This window comes from Pan paniscus, chromosome 17, assembly GCF_029289425.2.
Source record: "Pan paniscus chromosome 17, NHGRI_mPanPan1-v2.0_pri, whole genome shotgun sequence".
Taxonomy (NCBI): domain Eukaryota; kingdom Metazoa; phylum Chordata; class Mammalia; order Primates; family Hominidae; genus Pan; species Pan paniscus.
Window position 1 is genome coordinate 39,604,642 of NC_073266.2, and position 23,243 is coordinate 39,627,884.

Here is a 23,243-nt window from a genome sequence, read left to right on the forward strand (position 1 = left end):
TATTTATAAGGTTTATTTTGATTGTTGCAGGTAATAGCAATAATTCCATTCCCATGACTCCAACTTCCACCTCTTCTAACTCAGATGATTGCAGCAAAAATACTTCCCCCACAACACAACCTACAGCCTCAGGGGTAAGTGTTAAAACAGCATAGACTCCTAAATTACTGGGCTGCTCTCTAGTAAATTATCTCAAATTTTATCTTATCTGGTAGTACAATAATCTAAACCAACAGTTCAGTTTAGTTAGTTGATACCTAAGAATAGTTTTTAGAGGAAATTACATTTAAATGTCAACAAAATGACAAACTTAAGTACTTTACAAACCTCTTAATTAAGATCGGTATCATTTTTTTATGGTTAAATTAACCCAAGTAAAAGCAAGAAGTTTTGGTTTAAAGTGTTTTAAATTGTTTTATTTCCAGGTTTTTATCAGAGTTGCTATATATATTATATGTGTATATTTATGTATTTCCGATGTAGATCATAAGAACTATGAGGCCAGTGGTTTCATAGATTACAGTGCCCGTAACAGTTAAGTAGCTTTTGTTTATCCTATCAATTCCAGCCTTTTTTTCTTTATCATCCACCCAAAGCAAAGCTCATCATAAAGTGTTATGTGCTGCTGTATTCACTATTTCCTTTGCCCAATTGTGTTCTTGCTGGGAGAGCTTGCCTTCTTCTAATGTACCTTAATTGTACTGGCGTTTATTTCAGCTACGACAAAACCTAGGAGTGATTTGTGCCACTGTGGACAGGAGATGCCTGGGTCTTCGTGAGGATTACAGACTTAGTTTCTTGTAAAGCTGTGACCAAAACTCAGTTTGCCTCTAGTAAAGAGCATTTTCCCACCCTAATGTTTCCCAAATTTATCTGGAATGCCCTTCTAAAAAATACTGGGCCTTCCCTCAGACCTCAGTGAGCTCCAAGGCAGGGCCTGCGGCAAGCAGGACTTTAAAATGTGTCCTTGTGACCCTTGGGACTACACTGAGACAAGATTAGGACTAAACACCAGCATTTAAATGCCTATTTACTTAGTAATTGTTTTCTACATTTAGTTTTCTCCTGAAATTATTTGGGGTACTTTAAAATACTACAGATTCCTGGGCCCCACCCTGGATTTTCCAAGTCAGAGTCTCTGGGTGTGGGACTTGGATATCTGTTTTTGAACAAGTGCCCCAGGTGAAATTGGAACTACTGCCCCGGAGGTGTTTGGGAACCACAGACCTGGTTTCTTTCCACTGTATTTTTACTGGCTTTAACAAACAAAAATTAAATATTTAAAACAAAATGTTTAAACTGTGCTTAAAATTATATTTGATATTTTTCTTTGTCCTCCTACCCAAATTCTTTTGAGCCTTTTCTGTAATGAAACAAAACGTCTTTTCAGAGTTTCACAAGGGAAGAAGCCTTTTAGTTGTTTTTTTTTTGCAGACTCATGGTAAAGAATGTTTCTAGGCTTTATAAAGGTGGACTCCATGCTATGGTGTTGTGTTTTACAGGCAGGTTAGATGTAACTGAGGATTGAAAGTGGTAAATAGAACATGTTTCTTGGGAAATGAAAAGATTATTTAAAAATAATTTTTTTTTTTTGAGGCTGAGTCTTGCTGTCACCGAGGCTGGAGTGTGCAGCGGCGCAATCTCGGCTCACTGCAACCTCCACTTCCCGGATTCAAGCAATCCTCCCACTTCAGCCTCCCGAGAAGCTAGAATTACAGGCATACACCAACTCACCTGGCTAATTTTTTTTTGTATTGTTAGTAGAGACGGGGTTTCACCATGTTGGCCAGGGTGGTCTCGAACTCCTGTCCGCAAGTGATCCACCTACCTCAGCCTCCCAAAGTGCTAGGATTACAGGCATGAGTCACCGCGCCTGGCCTAAAAATATCCTTTATTATGCGGTAGTCCTCAGGAGCAATTATGTAGCTAGAGGCAAAACAATTTGGTTTTCTAAAGCAGGGAGGGAGCCGCCTCTCTCCTAGCTGAAATGAGGACTGCTGCCAGCTCCAAGACACTTTTGTTGGTGGTACAGTCCAGCTTAAATGTGGCAAAAAGACTAATTTGAATGATAAATTGCACTGAAGTCGATATATACCCAACAATGGGCTTCGGGGACTTGGAACCATTGTGGGTGGAGTCTTGTGATTTTGTGACGTAAAATTTCAAAATTTGCTATTAGCAAGTCCTATCAGTTGCCGTCCAGGGAAAGGAGTGAAAAGCCAGTGAAAAGGGCCATGGTCTGGCTAGAAGAAGGGCCTTGGGAGTTCCATCTCTGGTCCTAGGCTTATTGTCCCAGGAACTCTCACCAGGGACAGAGCAGATGGAGGTGGCTTGCTGGTCAATGCCCTTCAGAGGAAAGATTAGTTCCCCACCAGAGGCCAGGAGGCAAAGCAACAAGGATGTTAAGGATGGGGTTGGAGAGTACTAGTTTCACACCAGGTCTTCAGCTGCAAGCTTCCATCCCTGTGGTAGTCTAGGCAGCCTCCACGGGGACTGAGAAGCTGGGAGTGGCTGGTGTGAGCTGCAGCCAGGGGGCATCTCTCCGATCTCTCCAGCCTCTGGGCTGCGCTGCAGAAACGCTGACTGCCATTACCAGGGCAGGGGGTAGGGTTGCTGACCTGCCTACCAACCTCCCCAGTTCCCCAGGGACTGACTCTTGGCCTTGTTCCGAGGGCACACGGCTGGTGCCTGGGCTTGCAGGGTTTTATTTCATGGATGTCTCCAAAAGCCTCTACCTGCTGTGGCCATTGTGGGGAAACAGCTACTCGTCTGCTGGCTGCCTTTGGAAGCTGTCCTCCTGTAAGAATACCTGTAGTAGGCTTGAGTGGTGTCCCCAGGTTGTTTTCATGGCGTGCCCGCGTATAACTGTGGATCCCTTCGCACTTTTTGATGTCCTCTCTGGGTGGGCTGAGCCTTCATGTGTATGGCATGGCCCATGTGGCAGCCGAGTAGCTGTGAAGAGTCTGCTGGAGGAGCCATCTGTGAGCAGCTGGTAGAAGCATTTTTAAAAGGTGGCTGTGTTGACAAAGGTGTGTCATTTTCCCATTTTGGTCACAGTGCATAATGTTACAGGGCAGCTGGCTTTGTGACTGATTGCCTGTAGGATTTTGTGAAATGCTGTGGGTGAAGAAAATATCAGATCCATATAGCAAGGTTGTATCTGGTGTTTACAAAGTATATGTATTACATACACAGCACCGAGGTTGGCTTGGAGTTTAAGTCTCCTAAGGTAATGCGTCCACCCCACGGATCTCCAGTGCTCCCTGTGACTGACTGGTAGAAATTAGTAGTGCAGGGTGACCCTCGTTTGATGGGGCCACGGAACTACAAAGCAAAGGGCTATCTTAGGCACCCTCCCAGCAGAAGGTGGAACTGGGGGCCACATATCCCTCCATTTAGAGATGAAAGTAGCAGTATCACTGCCTTTCTTTAATGACTGTGAGTTATAGCAAGGAAGTAAAAAACTGTTCCAGAGGCCCACATGAAACATGCTGTTTACTTTAATTCCCCACTGAAAAATCAGTTGTAGGAGATCACCGGTAGGCATTCCCAGCAGGCTTATTTTAAGTCCTGGGACATGACAGGAACAGGGTTCTGACCTGCCTTTCACGTGGCCATTTAAGTGATGGCACCAGGACCTTAGCATGACACAGAGTCCTGAGCTCTCTTGGCCAGGACGAAAGGAGCCACAGGAGCTGAGTATTGTGGAAGGGGTCTATCGTGGTTGTCTGCTTCTGGGAGAGGGGGCTCCAGGGCTCCCCTCCCCTAGCAGGAATGAAGGTGTGGGCATAATTCCTAGTGCACGGCATTCTTCCAGGATAAGTTGTCCTAATGCCACGAAAATTTTTGTGCTGCTCTGAAGCCTCATGTCTTAGCTTTATATACTTGTTAATCTGTGCTTTCATGAGACCTGTGTCTGGGCAAAAAGGAGACATTCCTTCAGATAAGAGTCAGCAAGTTGATGACCTTGCCACCTTATGACTCAGTTTCTCTTGGTTATAGGCTGTGCGTGTGCTGGAGGCACAGGGAGGGCAGTGTGTTTCTGTCTGAGATCAGGAGGACTCACGGTCATACAGCCCTGCTTAAAATATTGCCTATTTTTTTCTTTTGAAATTATTTTTGTTTATTAAAAATGTATGTTAAACTTAAATTTTTGATAGATGGTTACTTTCTGTGGCAAAAATAATCTTTCTTTCTGGCTAAGAATTTTCTTATCCATGCAGATTTACTAAAAAATGTATATTTAGTTGATCTAAATAGATATCAGATTTTCTTTGGGCTGGGTGCGGTGGCTCACCCCTTTAATCCCAGCACTTTGGGAGGCTGAGGCGGGTTGATCACCTGAGGTCAGGAGTTTGAGACCAGCCTGACCAACATGGAGAAACCCCGTCTCTACTAAAAGTACAAACTTAGCCAGGCACGGTGGCGCATGCCTGTAATCCCAGCTACTCTGGAGGCTGAGGCAAGAGAATCTCTTGAACCCAGGAGTTGCAGGTCGCAGTGAGCTGAGATTGCACCATTGCACCCCAGCCTGGGCAACAAGAGCAAAACTCTGTCTCAGGAAAAAAAAAAAAAATTTTTTTCTTTGGCTTTTATTCTCTATGGATTGTAAGAATACTAAAATCTTTTTTTTCTTGAATTCTGTTTATTGACTGAATTGTATTTTACAGTTTTTTTTTGGTTGTTATTTAGGAGAGAAACATGGTAATGTTCTGTTTCTGCAATAAGATTTAATAAGTAGTCCACAAATGGTCCTACTCCTCCTATTTCTCCTCCTATAACTCAAAATTTGTAAAACTGGAGGATACTTTATAGCTCAATCCCCAAATTTTATAGATAAAAAGTTTTTTTCTTAATTTCTTTTGTAATAGGAGGGATTAACTTGGAGATGAAATTAGCAATAATATCTGAAAATGGCAGCTACAGAAAAAAAGAAATTAGCAATAAGACAATGTCTGAGAACAAGGAGTCACTGAACATATTTTGCCTGCCTAAAAATAGTTTCTATAAATAATTACTTTAAAAATTAGGCCAGGTGCAGTGGCTCACGCCTGTAATCCCAGTTCTTTGGGAGACTGAGGCTGGAGGATCACTTGAGACCAGGAGTTTGAGGTCAGCCTGGGCAACATAGCAAGATTCCTGTCTCTATTTCTATTTTTTTAAAAAAATGAAAAAAAAGTAAACCCTACATAAGTTAATATTAAAACTACCAATATAATATTGAAATCATCATTAAACATAAAGTGTTGAAGTTAAATGGAGAGAGAAATATATATGACCAGCCCTTGCTTTACTGGTCTTTGTTCCATTTGAGTAAAACAAAGTGCCACATCTGGAATTGTTTAAAACATGGAGGTGGTAGGGGTGGGTGGAGAGAGACAGGTATAGATGTAGATCTTACTACTGGTCAGATTTGGACGTGCTTTAAAGGAGTGATAACTAGAGTTGGAGATGGCTCCGCAGAGTAGAGGAAATTACAATTAGTTAGGATTTTTGCAGGTGAAAAATTGGATAGAGGTATCCAGGAAAGAAGAAGGCATAGGAATCTTTGGAGCTGAAGGGAAATAGTTAGTTCATTGTGACTGGAGTGTAGGGGGTAAGAAGCCAAAGGCAGGAAGTGAGGCTGGTAGAACCGATGGAAAGTAGATACTTGAAAATATTTCAAATCAACGATGGACTTTATTTAAATCCTGCTTCGGTGACAAATGTGTTTTCTGTCTGTACACTGGAGTCCAACAATTAGGACCTTCTTACTGGAGCATTCTGTATTTTGATAATTGATGTAAACAAATGTAGCATGCTCCTGCTTGTCAAGTTTACAAGCAGAGTTTCCTCCTCACAATTAGGGAGGAAAAACATCTGCCAGCTGATTCTATGCGCTGACCTTCTTTAGGCCTGCGCTGTAATTTCTCTGCCTCCAGGGATTCTGGGGGCAGGATGGTTGGAGTGGCTGCCTGGCTACCTCTTCTAATGGAAACATATTAGACATGGTGTATTAGGGATAGGAAATGTGTTTCCTCACCTTTGTGGGGCATTGCTGGCGATATATAACTTCCACAAAGAGAGGTGGACAATAGACTGAGAGATAGAGACTTAGGTTCCTCGCCGGCTGCATCTGGGCCTGGATGGGTGGGCCTTAACCACTCTTTTGGTCTGTTTCTTGCTAGTAAATAGGCGTCATCGTTCCCGTCCCCTGTGTGCTTCTGGGACACTGTGTGCTTAGCTAGACCTATTTCCCTACTGTAGTCACTCCTGAGCTGCGTGGTCGTTTGAAGGAGTTAAGCACCCATAAGTGCTTGTGGCCAACAGCAGTGATCTAGAGACTGACTCAAGTTAAGATTATTTGATGTGCTCTATAAGGCCTCTGAAGAAAGCTTAGGCAGGTAAATATTTTAAATTGTTTTCATAGATTTTATTTCATATATAATATTTGCATCCTGTGGTGGAAATAGAAAAACACCTTAGTAGGTCCTGTAGCTTACTATGCATTTTCCAGTGCAGGGGGGTTCTTTATTAGCAGATTTACACTCCACTGTCTTTTTCTTCAAGTAATGGAATTTTTTTTTGATTTACTGTGCACTATGGTTGGTCACAAAATTATAGTTCCTGTGAAAGAGCTGAAAGGAACATTTGTGAAGGACTTATGCTGTGCTTATACTGTTAAGTTGCTCAGAGGAACGTATGAAGGCGAGCTCTGATGCAAGAGCCTGCTGGGGCTGGAGCAGAAAATTACTGCTTCATTTTTAACTTGAATATGCCACAGAGCTTCTAGAGGACTCGAGAGCCAAACAGTGGTGGATTGGTCTTCGATTTTCTCATAGTGATCTTGCTTTGAGGAAGTTTTTCCCTTTCCTAATACTCGCTCACTTATAAGATAGTGAACATAGGGAGGCAGGAAATTAGTTTCTATCAGGTACCTTTTATGTGCCAGGTGCTTTAGATACATTTTATTTTTTACTCCTCCTTCTAAGTGAGACGCAGAAGGTAAAGAACAGTTCCAAGGTCACGTGTCAAATTGAGACGCGTGGTTTCACGTTGGCCGCAGGTCTGGCTGACGCGGTCAGTGTTGTTGCCACTACAGCGTGTTAGATTAATATGCGATATTAGTTCATTTCTTTGAAATCTTCAGAGAGAAGAAAGAATGTTTTCTTAAAGAAATTTGACTAATTTGATTAATAATTTTAGCATCACATATCCTCCCACTGAAACAGGTGGGAAAACAGTGTGAGAAGTTATTTGCTCTTGACCAAGAATGTATTTAAGACAGTTAATGCAGATTTTCTTATCAATGTTATACTTAGAAATCAAATGTGTAATGGTACTAAGAATATGGCAGTTGGGTAACATTAAGTTAAAAAAAAAGTAGTAAAAATTACTTTTGTTGACATACCTAATGTGGTTATAACAAGGTTCTTTTAAGAGAAACACAAGATTGCCATACTGAAATCCTTCTAATGCTGCGATTTAAATCCATACACAAACAAATGCTGTTTTGGAATTTTTCGGAATGTTAAAATTGTCTTCAATGAATGTTTATGAAGAAATTACTGAAAAAGCATTTCTTAATAGTGAAGTGCCTGTTTTTTTTTTTCAGAGTCTATCGTCCAAAACACTCTTTTCTAAATGAGTAGCAAAGGGGTTAAAAAATCATTAATCTCCCAAAGGGTCTGTGAGAGAGTTATGTGGTTAGGTATTATTATTGCCTCATTTATAAACCAAGATCCGGAGTGACTCCTTAAGGTCACAAAACAAGCCAGTGTTGAAGCCGGGACTGGAACCGACGTCTCCTGCCTCCCAGTCCAGGGCTGTTACCACTCCCAGGGAGTTGACCAATCATCACAGTTATTAATATCCCACTTGCCACATGCTACAAGCCATGAACATAAATATTTTGTTGGCATTTTATCTTCATGCTCCCTATGTGCCAGGCTCCCTTTCTTTCTACGTTCACAGCCCCTTCTAATAACTCATGTTCTTGTCTGACCACATTGGCCTTCGTGTGAAAGTCACACGTCACCCCGGCAGGGAATGTTCAAGCATGCGGATTTGCATACTTTCATTCTGATCTCAAGGCTTTTTCTAGACTTCCTTTTTTTTTTTTTTTTTTTTAAATCTCTGTGTGTGTGTGTGTGTGTGTGTGTGTATGACAGGGAGGATGGTAAGAAGTAGTTTAAAAATGCATTGTGTGCTACATCAATATCCAATGGCTTTGTACATTAGGAAACAGTAAAGCTTTAAATAGTTTGTAACATATGTCCACATAATTTATCACAGAATTGTGGTTTATTTAATAAGTGACTCATTATCACTATCTGATAGCCAGAATACTGGATAAAGAATAAGTGTGGGCAGAAGTTATTCACCATTTCTTATAGCCTCATCCCAGAACACAGCTCTTCTTTGCAAATTACAGATTCTTTGCAGTTTTCTCCCACCCGCCCCCCAACGCCTCTATAAGAATATACAAAATTGTCAGAAAACATGAAATAATGTTACGGGAAAACATGGCCAAATTTAAGAAATCTGGCTTAGATTGCTCTGAAAGGTTATTGCTAAATGAATCTTCGAAGAAAACGAATTCCTTTACTGGAACAAAAGTAATTTATTATGCATTTCATGGGTGTCTGCCAGAAGAGTTACTAGCAGTATGAAGATCCAGTGGATATGAATTAAGTACAATCTGTTAGTTCTGTTCATGTTTAGACCTACCTGTTAATTTTCTCTGAAATTTTAATAATTTAAAAAAGCATCTCCATAGATAGGTGTTGGCAATGTGACAATTCACCACTCAGCTACCCATCACATCAGGCTTTTTTAAAGGCCCAGTACTCAGAATTTGTGAGACTGAGCACAAAGACATTATTTTATTGACCTCATATTTTAAGAATGATTTGAACAAATACATAACTAGGCATTGATTCTAATGTCCTGTTGGGGTCTTACGAGTAAACGGTTCCAAGTCAACATCTGACGATGCTTAAATCATGATCCGACTTGATGGTGTGCTGCCTGTTTTGGTTGTTGGCCTGGCACGGTTTCACCAGAGCTGGGCCACATGCTGCAGAACCATATTTTTATTTTATTAAACACAAGTATTTTACATTTAAAGCTCTCATTAAATTTAGTTGCTTGATTCGTGGTGAAGCCTGAATATGGTCAAAAGTTTATTCTGGGGGTTCACGGATTAGCAGCTGGGAGGAAACAGATTCCAGCAGCTAGGCGCTAGCTCCAGCTCTGTCTGTGTGAGTATAGCAAGCTGCCAAGGTTCTGTAAAGCCTCTGTTTTCCTCCTTCTACTAAAGGGGAAAAGTAATTCCTACCATCTGGTCCTTAGGAGTATTGTGTAGAGTGAGTGGGAGATGCCTGGAGACCTCTTTGAAGTTTAAGAAGAATAGCACTACTTAAATACGGGTCTTGGAAGTTAATAGTAATCAGCTTTATTTGCGTGGCATTTTTTTTCATCCCAAGATATTAGAATAAGATCCTCACTTTCTTAGTGGGGAAATTCAGAGATGTAGAGTTATTGTGTTAAGAAAGTAACCACATTTTAGAGATTTGTATTTCACTGATAGCAAATTTTTTATTCCTTCTGATACTTAGTACTTTCCTAATGCTTTTTGTGGTTTAAGTGCATTGTAAATGCTTCTTGGTATGTTTTCTGTAATTAAGATGGAGAGATTAAGATGCTCATCCATCTCCTGAAAAGTCAGTTTTGTTATAAAAATTAAGATCATTCACCAGGTTTTAAATCTTGCCTCAGGATTCTGTCCCACTTAATTTGAAGATTAGAATAGTGTAATTCATTCTGATTCATTTAGAAGATAAGCTTTTTCTTTAGGGTCCTCATTGACTTCAAGTTGTGGGACAAACCCTCTCCCTTGCAATTTATATTTGTACATCAGTATTTTGGTGATAATCCCAGAGTACTTATAAAGTTTGGCACCTTTCTTCACCACAACATGCTTGCTGTTGAGTGTGCACAGATACATAAAGCAATTTGCTCTTTTGTCCAGAATAGATTATGTGCATAGAATTGCTTTTGTCTTCTTGAAAAGGGCAGCATCCCTTGGTGTGGCTATAACCTTGCCTACTCAGGCCTAGAAGGGGCGAGAGGGGTATGGGTTGGGGCAGAGTAGGGGAGCAGCCGGTGAAATTTCCAGTAAGGAATTTGTTTGCCGAATTAAATATACAAAACTATTCTGCTGAATAGTTAGGTCATCAGTTGAGGTGACGGTGACTCTCTCTCTAGAGAAAAGGTGTCCATGTTCTTTTGTTTTATTAAGCTGTTAAGAATTCGAGAGTTTCATTGTGATTGGTTTTCACGTGTCCTGGTGGAGACAGAATTTGTGTGTGTTCATGTGTCTTTCATGTGTCACCTTCTAAACTATTACTGTCACTTTGTGTCTGGTCTTCTGTTACCTCCAGCCAAACTGAAATGATCGTAGTTTATATAGTGGAAGTTACGATTTGCAGGAAAGCATTTCCCCTTTGTTGGAATTTATACAAAGTTTTTAATTCCTCTTTGGAGGAAGGCAGCTATAAAGCACCACAGGAGTCTAACCTAGAGGTTACAAAAGCAGAGAAGAGCTTTGGCAGTGAGGGACGGCTGGCTTCCCCTCACACAAGAAAAAGCCGTAAGCACAGTCTCACTCAGATGTGTAGGAAGGACGGATCAGAGGCTGGGGGAGCCGACAGTCTGCCTTGCAGTGAAGGAGGCATGTGATCACCATCAAAGTCTTCTGCTCTGGGAAGGATCACACAGTCGTCCTTCAGCCTGCCTGGGGCGCAGTGTTTTCTTTCTTCAGACCGAAACTGCATGAAGAGAGATTCCAGCAAGGAAGATAGAGCATGCCCTGTACACTCCTCTCTGGTTTTCTTCCTCAAAGGAAATTTATGCATGTAATCCACAAGCCGAAGAACCCATGTTTTTCTTTGGAAAAGGCTACGCCCTTTCAGGGTTTCCTTTTCTCGGCTGTGTTGCCTTCCCATCAGAAGCTGTCTCTTGCCCTCCCCATTATGGGATGTGCGAAATGAAGGAAAACAGAGACACTGCTGGGCATTTGTCTCCATGAGTTGATCCAATCAGAAATCTTTGACTTTTCAGATATGTGTCCAAAAATGAGTGAAGGCTCCTCACAGGAAAAAAAAAAAAAAAAATTCCAGGTGATCTAAAGATGAACTGTGGCTACTTCTCAGGCTAGCGGATATTTTCCATGTCCCAATCTGTAGCAGCCCAAGCTCTCCCTGAAGTCATTTACTCCTTTAAGAGAGTTTTCCAGCCCAGCTGCTCTGCCTGTCTCCCACCTAACCCGGCCAGCTTTCAGTGCTAAGCCCAGGCTGGGTCTGGCCCTGATAACACATTCTTTCAACAGGAAGTGCCTCCATTTTCAGTTGTCTGTGGGAGGGTGGAGGGCAGATAAGCCTTGAATGGAAACACAGAGCCGATTTCTGCTCCACCCTCCTTGCACTTTGATCAGGGAGGGAGCAGGGACCTCCGCCTGGCCTGTGCTGCCTGCCCGAAAGGAGGGAGGATGGTTGAGCTGTGGGCATTCCGGCGCTCTCCCTCCCTTTTGTTCAGGAACGTTTGTTTAGGTTGGTCTAGGTTAGTGAAGTGCCTGCTTTTGCAGGGTTGTGATGTCTGCGATCTGAACTAAAGTCCTTTGAAGGGTTGAATTATTTGTGGGAAAATATATTAACCAATTGAAATTTATACGTGTGTTTGTATGTGTGTGTATTAGGTCCAGGATCATAGTATATTTTTCTCTGATTTCCCCCCTCCGCCCCCCCCCCCAACACACACACATCGTATTGATTCTCAGTAGGCATCTCTTGACTATCATCAGTGAGGGAAAGGGACTTAAAAGATGAACAATAACAGGACAAAGCCAGGCTTCTTAAGAAGAGTAGCTGTGCCAACTCTGAACGCCTTCTACTTTTAGAATATTGATTTAGAGGCCAGGCACGGTGGCTCATGCCTGTAATCCCAGTACTTTGGGAGGTCGAGGCAGGCGGATCACTTGAGGTCAGGAGTTCGAGATCAGCCTGGCCAATATGGTGAAACCCTAACTCTACTAAAAATACAAAAATTAGCCGAGTGTAGTGGTGGGCGCCTGTAATCCCAGCTACTCTGGAGACTGAGGCAGGAGACTCACTTGAACTCGGGAGGCGGAGGTTGTAGTGAGCCGAGATACCACCACTGCACTCCAGCCTGGGCGACAGAGTGAGAGAATATTGGTTTTGAGAGCTGAAGTTACGCTGATGCATGGAGCTGACGTGTTGATTGTTTTAACTTGTATAGAACTGTGAGATTCACATGTGCGTGGCTGGCCAGGCCCTGGCCTGTGCCAGGTGGCAGGGAGATGATTTCAGGGGCGGATGGGGGCCCTTCTGACCCGCCCTCCTGTTAGTGCCCCGACTCTGGTTCCCTCCTATTTTTTCAAGCCACTTTCTGATTCCATGAAGGTTGGCTTGTCCCTCAAGTGCCTTGTGTTTCTGGTACTCATGTCTCCTATTCATCCCCAAAGTTATTAGGTTGGTGCAAAAGTAATTGTGGGTTTTGTCATTACTTTCAATGCCAAAAACTGCAATTACTTTGGCAACAACCTAAATAGATTTACTATGCAATTCAATTTAAGTATTCAAAGAAAAATATTCAAAGAAAGGTATAGATGGCTAATAGACTTGGCCCTCTCAGCTAGTCCCCTGTTTCTCCCCTCCTCCCAGGGGACCTTTGTAATACTTACACATGTGCATGGATAAATTGCAGTTATGACGTGTAATTCATATCTTGCTGTTTTTCACTTAACATGGTATTACAGGATTTTTTCCATTTTGCTCCATGATCTTATTATTTTTAATAATTGCATAATAGTTCATTGAGCGGATGTGCCCTGCTTTTCTAAACCGTTCCCATATTATTAGACATTAGATTGTTTCCATAGTTTCTACTATTAGAAGTAACCTTGCAACGGTTGGCTTCCTTTGCGGAGCCTTTCCCTTCTTTTGAATTATTTCCTTATAATACATTTCCAGAAGTGAAATTACAGGGCGAAGTAGGGTCTAAACTTCTGGATGGCTCTTGACATTGCAGCTAACTGCCTTCTGTAAGGTGGGTGTACCAGAATTTAGCTCCGCCAGCCATGAGTGAGGGGACTGGTGTTACCATGTAAGTAACATCAGCCTTTCTTTGCAGTATTTCATGTTTAAATATTATTATATCTACACATAAAATAAGGCTACCAAGCATTGGGCACAAATACTTGCCCCATTTTTTTTCTGACAGGCTCAGCTATTGCTTTTAATTGCAAACGAGCAGATTTATTTTTAGGAGTGCATCACTCGTGGAATTTGAGATCTGTCTGCCCTTTGATAGCAGGACTCTTGGCCTGCCAAATAGCTTAACATTTTGTCTGAAAAAAAGACAGGTTATTTTCGCCAATTGCTTTTGGGATTGTTATTCAGGTGTAAGAATAACATTCAGGGTGTTAACATTTCTTTAATGTGGGTTGTTGAAAAAGAGTCAATGAGTCACCAGGTGTGGTAGCTCATGCTTGTGATCCCAGCACTTTGGGAGGCTGAGGCAGGTGGATCCCTTGAGCTCAGGAGTTTGAGAACAGCCTAGGCAACATGGTGAAACCCCATCTTTACAAAAAATACAAAAATTAGCTGGGCATGGTGGCACATGCATGTGGTCCCGTCCAAGTTATTCGAGAGGCTGAGATGGGAGGATCTCTTCAGCCCAGGAGGTGGAGGTTGCAGTGAGCCGAGATCACACCCAGTGCACTCCAGCCTGGATGACAGAGCAAGACCCTATCTCAAAAAAAAAAAAAAAAAAAAGTGCAAAAGAGAAAGAGTCATGAGACTTTTGAATGGCTACAGAACACTTTGATTTATTTTTGTGAAGAACTGTCAGTGACAGTTTGAATAGGGTCATTCTGGAGGTGGTTCTCTTTGAGCTCCAACTGTGTTCCCACTGCTTCTGCCCCTGCCTGGTGATGGGGTAACTTGCTTGGGCTGAAGGATAGAATGAGGAGAATAAATTAGATCCAAGCCTCTTAACCTTAACAATAATAATTAGATAACAAGAGTAGCTTATACTGACGTAATCTTTACTGTTCTCAGACACTGTTACAAGGGCTTTACATATATTAGCCAATTCTTTTTTTTTTTTTTTTTTTTGAGATGGAGTTTCACTTTTGTTGCCCAGACTGGAGTGCAATGGTGCAATCTCGGCTCACTGCAACCTACCTCAGCCTTCTGAGTAGCTGGGATTATAAGCATGCTCCACCTTGCTCGGCTAATTTTTTTGTGTCAGTAGAGATGAGGTTTCACCATGTTGGTCAGGCTGGTCTCAAACTTCTGACCTAAGGTGATCCACCTGCCTCGGCCTCTCAAAGTGCTGGGATTGCAGGCATGGGCCACCGCGCCTGGCCTAGCCAATTTAATTCTTGCAATAATCTTATGACATAGGTGCCTCTTTTTATCCCACTTTATAGGTGTGGAAACTGAGGCACACAAAGCTGTATGTCAGGCTTCTGGTTTACCTCTCCCGCGTGGTCTGTTCACTCTTTTGCTTCATCCTTCTGTTTTTCAGCTGGCTTTTCTTCTGAACAGGCCAGGTGACCACCTCTCTTCATCCGTCCTGCCTCCCATTTTGAACATCCTTCTCTCGCCAATAACAATAGCTTCCCTTTACGGAATGTTTAACATGGCAAGGCACCTTGCCTTCGCTTTTACAAACATTAGCTCATTTAATTGTCGCAACCATCCCTGAGGTGGGAAATGTGAGGACCCAGGCACAGAGGAGGCTCAGGGGGGACTGCAGTCAGCAGGAGACTGAATCAGGACAGGACTTGAGAGTCCAAGCTGCTTCCCCTCCTTCTCATACTCCTGTGTGGGCTGCCTTTGGTTCCTCGCCCAGGAGTCCTTGCCCTCTGCTATTCCTTTTCTGACTCTTGGTCTACCTTCCTGTCTCAGCCACTCATTTGTTGTTCATGATAAGCAGCCAACAGTCGACTTTCTAATGTGTATGGATCCTGGCTCCCCACAAAGCCTGGGAGCTCCTGGGGCAGTTGACTATCTTTCAGGCTCCTGATCTAGTGTCTGGCTGTCAGTTGTTGCTTTGCCAATATTTCTTTTTTTCTTCTCTTTCTTTCTTTCTTTTTTTTTTTTTTAATGTTTACTTTTTAGAGACAGGGTCTTGCTCTGTCCCTTAGGCTGGAGTGCAGTGATGCAATCGTAGCTCACTGCAGCCTTCATCACCTAGACTCAAGCAATCCTTCCATCTCGGCTCCCCAAATAGCTGGGACTACATGCCCAGCTAACTTTTGTATTTTTTGTAGAGACAGGGTCTCCCAATGTTGCCCAGGCTGGTCTCAAATTCCTGGGCTTAAGTAATCCTCCCTCCTCGGCTTCCCAAAGTGTTGGGATTAAAGGCACGAGCCACCGTGCCCAGCCTGCTTATGCTTCTTGTTGCTGGCTGTGGTGGTGGTGACAGATCCCTCTGCTGTCTTGGCACTTCCCTGCCATTTGAGATGGGCTATTTCCTGGGCCAGTTCAGGAACCCTCTCCATTTCAGAAAATAACACTTGTTGCGGTGAAGTCAGATTTAGTCAGAGGCATATGCTGATGTGCCTGTTTTCGAATAAGAAAATCAATGCAAAGTTGGACGTGAGATGTATCATTATAAGGAAGCTCACTCTAATAGTTCCTTTCTAAATAAATAATTATTTTGTAATTGAATATCATCCTTTTGCTTATTTCTTTGAGGGTTAAATCTGGATCCACACTGGATTTGCTTCTGGTGGAGTCTCTGGAATTAAGGGCTAAAGTTAATCACTATGTTTATAAGTATAACCAAGTTTATGGCATTCAGTTTGTTGGACAGGATTATTTTAGCTTTTTCAGAATTGCCACAAGAATCCATCTGAAGCTTTAGACATCTCACTGATTTTGTGAAATTTGCTTTTTAATGCACCTAAAACCCTCAGTTTAAGTCTTTACATTTGTGTTATGTAAACAAAAGTTTGGGTGTGGGGCCAGTGTTGTTGCTGGATTTTCATAAAACCTCATTTCTGCTGGGAAAGGGAAGGAGTGGTTACCTGTGGAGGGGTCGGGTTTGGTCTGTCTGGTTGGGAGGAAGGAAGTTTGGGTGCTTAGACTCAGAGGGCTTGCTCGCCTGAAGTCCTGCCTCCCAGCCTCATGCCCTTATGGTGAGGGTTGAGAGCAAACCAGATCTTGTTGGAAAACGAGTAGAGTTGGACCTCATTCACTTGCAGGCCGTGGAGGCTCGGCACACTTCCTTTCTGTTCCGCCTGTGTCTGGTGCCAGAGAAATGCTGTTTTAAGGATTTAATGGGATTATGTATGTAAAAAAGAAATTCTTTGAAAAGTACACAATGTCCTACCTCTGTCAAACAACAAGTATCTGGTAATTTATAGAATGGAGCCCTGAAAGCTTGGAAGGAATAAGAGCTCCTGAACTTTTAGAAGGAAAAAGGTGATTTTAAAAAGTACATGATTATGGCGAAATTTTTCAAAAAGCTTCTCAAAAGCAACTTTATTCAAACTGTTGTCTAAACATATTTTAGTTATTTTGGTTTGATTTTACTAAATTATATGATGTTTCCTATTTGGCCTTTTTCATGTGAATGGGAGGAATGGGTGGAACAGGGCAAAGGTGAACTTGTGCTTCAAGAAATCATTGTGGCCAGGCACAGTGGCTCATGCCCGTAATCCCAGCATGCTGGGAGGCCCAGGCAGGCAGATCACCTGAGGTCAGGAGTTCGAGACCAGCCTGGCCAACATGGTGAAACCCTGTCTCTACTAAAAATACAAAAATTAGCCAGGTGTGGTGGTGCATGCCTGTAATCCCAGCTACTCGGGAGGCTGAGGCAGGAGAATCACTTGAACCCAGGAGATGGAGGTTGCACTGAGCTGAGATCGTGCCACTGTACTCCAGCCTGGGAGACAGTGAGACTCTGTTTCAAAAAAAAAAAAGAAAGAAAGAAATCATTGCCATGATCATGGCAGATAGAGGATGTTAGCATTTTCTTTATAACGTGGTCTGCTTCAGACATGGACTGTTCTTGTAAAGAATTAAGGTAAATGAGGTAGATTTTAAAACCTGTATATGCATAGGTTTATTTTCCATGAAGTCAATGTTCAAAAATTTCACTGATCAGGGAATGTTGAACTGTGCAGCTTTTCTAAAAAGTCTAAAAAGACTTTGCCATCACTGGATAAGCCTTGTTAGAGGTGTGTGTGTGTGTGTGTGTGCGCGCTCTGCATCTTCTCTTTGGAAATGATCAGGTTGTGTGTGCATCATTAATGCCTATTCACCCACACAGTGAGGTTTGTTTCACAGTCAGAGATCTTAGAGCTTGGCACTTTTTACAAATAGGATTTCTTCAGTTCCCCTTCCTTTTGTCCAGCTTTGCATCTTGCCAGTGGCTCCTGCCCTGAGTTCTAAAGTTTCGAAGGCTTAAGTGGCCAGGGTCAGGTCAGTGGCACTGTGTGCAATGCAGGGAAAGGCCCCCACTTGCTGGGGGCAGGGGATAGTAACGCCGGCTTCATTTCTCCTGCCCTGGGTCTGCCCAGGAGCAGCTTTGGCCCTGGCTGCACAGACCCGTTCATTAGCTCCCATGTATTTCACTACCAGGATTGTAACCGCTTCTCGCCTTCTCGTCTCTCCTCTGTGTCCCCCTCTTCTGCCAGGCGGGTGCCCCGGTGATGACTGGTGCGGGAGAGAGCACCAATCCCGAGAACAGCGAGCTCAAGTATTCGGGTCAAGATGGGCTCTACATAGGCGTCAGTCTGGCCTCGCCGGCCGAAGTCACGTCCTCCGTGCGACAGGATTCCTGGTGCGCCCTGGCCCTGGCCTGAGCCCACGCCGCCAGGAGGCAGGGAGGGCTCCGCCGCGGGCCTCACTCCACTCGTGTCTGCTTTTGTGCAGCAGTCCAGACAGTGGCGACTGCGCTGACAGAACGTGATTCTCGTGCCTTTATTTTGAAAGAGATGTTTTTCCCAAGAGGCTTGCTGAAAGAGTGAGAGAAGATGGAAGGGAAGGGCCAGTGCAACTGGGCGCTTGGGCCACTCCAGCCAGCCCGCCTCCGGGGCGGACCCTGCTCCACTTCCAGAAGCCAGGACTAGGACCTGGGCCTTGCCTGCTAAGGAATATTGAGAGAGATTTTTTTAAAAAGATTTTGCATTTTGTCCAAAATCATGTGCTTCTTCTGATCAATTTTGGTTGTTCCAGAATTTCTTCATACCTTTTCCACATCCAGATTTCATGTGCGTTCATGGAGAAGATCACTTGAGGCCATTTGGTACACATCTCTGGAGGCTGAGTCGGTTCATGAGGTCTCTTATCAAAAATATTACTCAGTTTGCAAGACTGCATTGTAACTTTAATATACACTGTGACTGACGTTTCTCAAAGTTCATATTGTGTGGCTGATCTGAAGTCAGTCGGAATTTGTAAACAGGGTAGCAAACAAGATATTTTTCTTCCATGTATACAATAATTTTTTTAAAAAGTGCAATTTGCGTTGCAGCAATCAGTGTTAAATCATTTGCATAAGATTTAACAGCATTTTTTATAATGAATGTAAACATTTTAACTTAATGGTACTTAAAATAATTTAAAAGAAAAATGTTAACTTAGACATTCTTATGCTTCTTTTACAACTACATCCCATTTTATATTTCCAATTGTTAAAGAAAAATATTTCAAGAACAAATCTTCTCTCAGGAAAATTGCCTTTCTCTATTTGTTAAGAATTTTTATACAAGAACACCAATATACCCCCTTTATTTTACTGTGGAATATGTGCTGGAAAAATTGCAACAACACTTTACTACCTAACGGATAGCATTTGTAAATACTCTAGGTATCTGTAAACACTCTGATGAAGTCTGTATAGTGTGACTAACCCACAGGGAGGTTGGTTTACGTTAATTTTTTTTTTGAATGGGATGTCCTATGGAAACCTATTTCACCAGAGTTTTAAAAATAAAAAGGGTATTGTTTTGTCTTCTGTACAGTGAGTTCCTTCCCTTTTCAAAGCTTTCTTTTTATGCTGTATGTGACTATAGATATTCACATAAAACAAGTGCACGTGAAGTTTGCAGAATGCTTTAAGGCCTTCCTTTCAAAGCATAGTCCTTTTGGAGCCGTTTTGTACCTTTTATACCTTGGCTTATTTGAAGTTGACACATGGGGTTAGTTACTACTCTCCATGTGCATTGGGGACAGTTTTTTTAAGTGGGAAGGACTCAGTATTATATTTGAGATGATAAGCATTTTGTTTGGGATCAATGCTTAAAAATATTCTAGAAAGTTCAGATTTTTTTTCTTTGTGAATGAAATATATTCTGGCCCACGAACAGAGCGATTTCCTTTCAGTTTTTTCCTTTTGCAACGTGCCTTGAAGTCTCAAAGCTCACCTGAGGTTGCAGACGTTACCCCCAACAGAAGATAGGTAGAAGTGATTCCAGCGGCCTCTTTGTATTTTCTTCATTGTTGAGTAGATTTCAGGAAATCAGGAGGCTGTTTCACAATACAGAATGATGGCCTTTAACTGTGGCTCCCTGAGTGTACAGTATTTTTTACTTCTTTTCATGCACTTATTACAGTCATTCTATGGGGTTCAGTCTGAATCTTTCAAGAGAAGGAATGTCTTCCTTAGTCCTGGTGAATGCTACTCTATAGAGGGACAGTGTCCATAGCCAGTGTGTGTGTGTGTGTTTCTGGGTAATTCAGTAAGGCCCACGTGCACCCTGATATCATAAGGTGGGCCAGAACAATGGTTAAGAGTGTTGGGTATGCAGGCAGATCACTAGGCTTCAAGTCCCTGCTTGGCCGTGGATAAGCTCTGTGACCTTGGGCAAGTTATCCAGCTCTCATCTTTCTAATATAAAATAAAGGCAAATAGTATATAAATCACAGGATTAAGTGAGATAGTCCATGCCAAGTGCTTAGCACAATACCTGGCACATATTAAGTACTAACTTAACTTTGAAAGAGAGTGGCATGATTTGCAACATAGATCCTTTGAATAATGTCTGACTACCTGGAATATCAGAAGTTTATGGTCTGTAAGAGTCTGATGCCCTGTGGGTCACCTGTGCTTCTTCAACAAGGCCAAGAAGAGTGAAATGAGAGACTCCCTCTAATCCAGGGGGTTGCAGAAATGGAGGGAGGATGCATGAGAGCTGATTGTTTTATAATAGAACAAGGCTGTTCTGACAACAGAAGAAAATTATTATCCCCACGAACTGATGTCTGTTTTCCTCCCTCCTTTTATGGTTCTCATTACTTTGAGTGCTTTTTGGTGGGTTGGGAGTTGTTAAAATTAATATGGTTTGATTGGAAAATGAATTTTTCTTTTTGGGGCTTCCAAATGACCCTTTTTCTGGGATAATCTCAAATATTGCTCCTTCCAATTCTAAAAAGAATTCTAGTTTTTATGAAACAAATTACAGTGGGCAGAAGACAGAGGGGGCTTCTTGTAGCCTGTCCTAACACAATGAACTCCACTATCTGTTTTTAAATGATTACTTTCTTACCTATGATTGCATAAAGAAGTTTGTTAAATTTGCTCCAAATACACAATTTCAGCACTCCTCTCCCAAAGTATGACATGTGCAACTGAACATGACCCAATCATTTCTCAGAAGGGAATGCATTCAAATAGATGCTGCACCTCAGCTTAAAGAATCCCCAGACCGTATATCGTGGACTGGAGAATTTATGTCTTCTGTCACACATGGCTGATTTGAGGCCATCTTAAATAAGTGAAGGCTCTGTCTGGGGTCTCTTTTCAGGGTCACTTAATGTTGTTTCCTGGTGCTTATGGGAGGGTCAGGAAAGCAAAGGGAACCATTCATTTCCCAGTGCAAATAAATTAACTTCTTGCTCATGGGAAATCTTTTTCACAGTCCTTGGAAATTTGATGTAATTTCAGATCACAGATAAATTGGCTGCTTTGCTGGGAGGGCAACCCAGTGAGTCTTCAGTGCTGTGCCAGATTCCAGGGTGAGTTCAGGTTGGAGCAGTGTAGTGGGGAGAAAGGTGGCAGGCAGAAGCAAATATTTTCAGAATCAGGCAGTGCTGGCTTATTAAGATGCTTCTCTCTCTCTCTCTCCCCCTCCCTCCCTCCCTCCCTCCCTCTCTCTCTCTCTCCCTCCCTCTCTCTCTTTCTCTTTCTTTTCTTCTTCTTTCTTTCTCCGTTCCTTCCTTCCCTTCCCTTCCTCCCTTCCTTCTTCCCTTCCCTTCCCCTTTCTTTCTTTCTTTTTCTTTCTTTCTTTCTTTCTTTCTTTCTTTCTTTCTTTCTTTCTTTCTTCCTTCCTTTCTTTCTTTCTTTCTTTCTCTCTCTCTTCCTCCCTCCCTCTCTCTCTTTCTTTTTCTTTCTTTCTTTCCTTCTTTCTTTCTTTCTCCCTTCCCTTCCCTTCCCCTCTCCTCCCCTCCCTCTCTCTCTCTTTCTTTCTTCTTTCTTTCTTTCTTTCTTTCTTTCTTTCTTTGAGACAAAGTCTGGCTGTGTCACCCAGGCTGGAGAGCAGTGGCACAATCATAGCTCACTTGCAGCCTCAACTTTCTGGGCTCAAGTGATCCTTCCCCCTCAGCCTCCCAAAGTGCTAGTATTATAGGCGTGAGCCACTGCACCTGGCTAAAATGCATTTTGTTTCTGGGTTGAAATACTAGCAAGTCAGTGTGGCAATACTAGTTATCTTCTGTTGCTTGGGAGCTCTAATTGGCAGTCAGATATGCTTTGATTATTTTAAATGGGAAACATATTAATAAACTTGCTAGACCAAATCTTTCAGAACAGGGTCTGTGGGAAAAAATGTGGTACCTACAGGTCTGGCTGCTTGAGGCTCCTGGATGGATTCTGTGTGGCTGAGCCTTCAGCAGCTGCATTCTGAGAAGGCCACTTCGCTTATGACCTTCTGGTGGGGCTGGGATCAGGCAGGAGAAGGTGATAGACATCAGTAGGACAGGCAGAAGAGGAGTCAAAGGGTGTTTTCAGTTGGTTCAACTTCAAGATAAAGGATGCCAGAAAGTCTTAGTTTATAGGGACTTTGGATAAATATATTGTGGTTGATAGTTCCAAATTGCTTCTAAGGAAAGTTAGGACGTTGCAGGTGCATGTCTGCACCTCTGAGACTCATGTCAGAGCAAGCACCCATGCTCCTCCGAATATTCTCCAGCATATTCCAAGTCTGCACTAGGGAACCAGCGTGACGACGGGTGCTTCACTGCTCTTGCCGCCTGGTAGCTGTTACAGGGAAGTGACCATTACACAGTTGATGTCACTATTTTGGCTCAAGAGATACTTATTTTGCTAGGTGGCTTTTTTTTTTTTTTTAAAGAAAGAATCTTTTAAAAATGACTAAATTATAGTAATTAAAGAATGTTTAATGAGGAGAGGCGCTTATATTTCAGTTATCAGTGGTCTGTCTGTCAAAATAATCATCTACATATCCTATAGCTTTGGGGCAAGTTGTTTGCTCTCTCTGGATCTCAGTAGCCAAAAAATGGCGAGATCTGGCAGTTGGGGTCTAGAAGTTCCCTTCTATCTGTTTACATCCCACAGTCCCATGGGCAGACTGTATGCAAGGTGATGGCAGGTCTGTGGCTGAGTTTGAGGGGCTCGCAGGGACCCTCTGTGAGTAAGGAGGCTGGTAGATTTACAATCTCCTCTCTTCCTGTCTCCTCCCCACCTCAGATCTGGTCTCTGGAGGCCAAGTCCTCCCATAACCTTAGGCCATAGAGGGTGAGAGTTGCAGTCATATTCATGAACCCAGGGGCTTAGTAAGGGCTGCCACTGCTCCCTAACGCTGAACCTGTTTGGTCTGCGTCCCCCATATGAAACTGAGACAGCGATACGAATCCAGACCGGAAAATGGAAAAGTCTGGCATTGGAGCAGTCCGCAGAACAAGGAAAAAACAGCTTTGCTTTGCTTGGCCCATTGCTTCAGTATCTTATAGTTGGTTTTCTATTTCTTGGAAGCAATCAACATTTCATTGTTGTTTGCCTTCTGTGTCTTCTCTTTAGCTACTACACAGCTTTCCTCTCTGTCTCATCACTCTCTTCCAGGGTTTTTACCCTTACTTTTGTGAATTCTATTTCTTTAATGCTCCAAGACTGGTTCTGAGATAGGAACCACACATATTTATATAGCACTATGTGCCATTTTCTATGCAAAATGCTTCACATATACCCATTTATCTAATCCTCATACC

General features: G+C 42.6%; 1 protein-coding gene across 1 annotated transcript in view; it reads left to right on the forward strand.

Moving 5' to 3' along the window:
- The window catches only part of GATA6 (GATA binding protein 6), a 32,480-nt gene extending 13,441 nt beyond the window's left edge, over positions 1-19,039 (forward strand). Inside the window, exons 6-7 of the mRNA XM_034943569.4 lie at positions 31-134; positions 17,714-19,039. Coding sequence (XP_034799460.1) covers positions 31-134; positions 17,714-17,881 — 272 coding nt within the window. The 3' untranslated portion in view covers positions 17,882-19,039. The remainder of the gene's footprint in view (positions 1-30; positions 135-17,713) is intronic.
- The last annotated feature ends 4,204 nt before the right edge of the window (positions 19,040-23,243 follow it).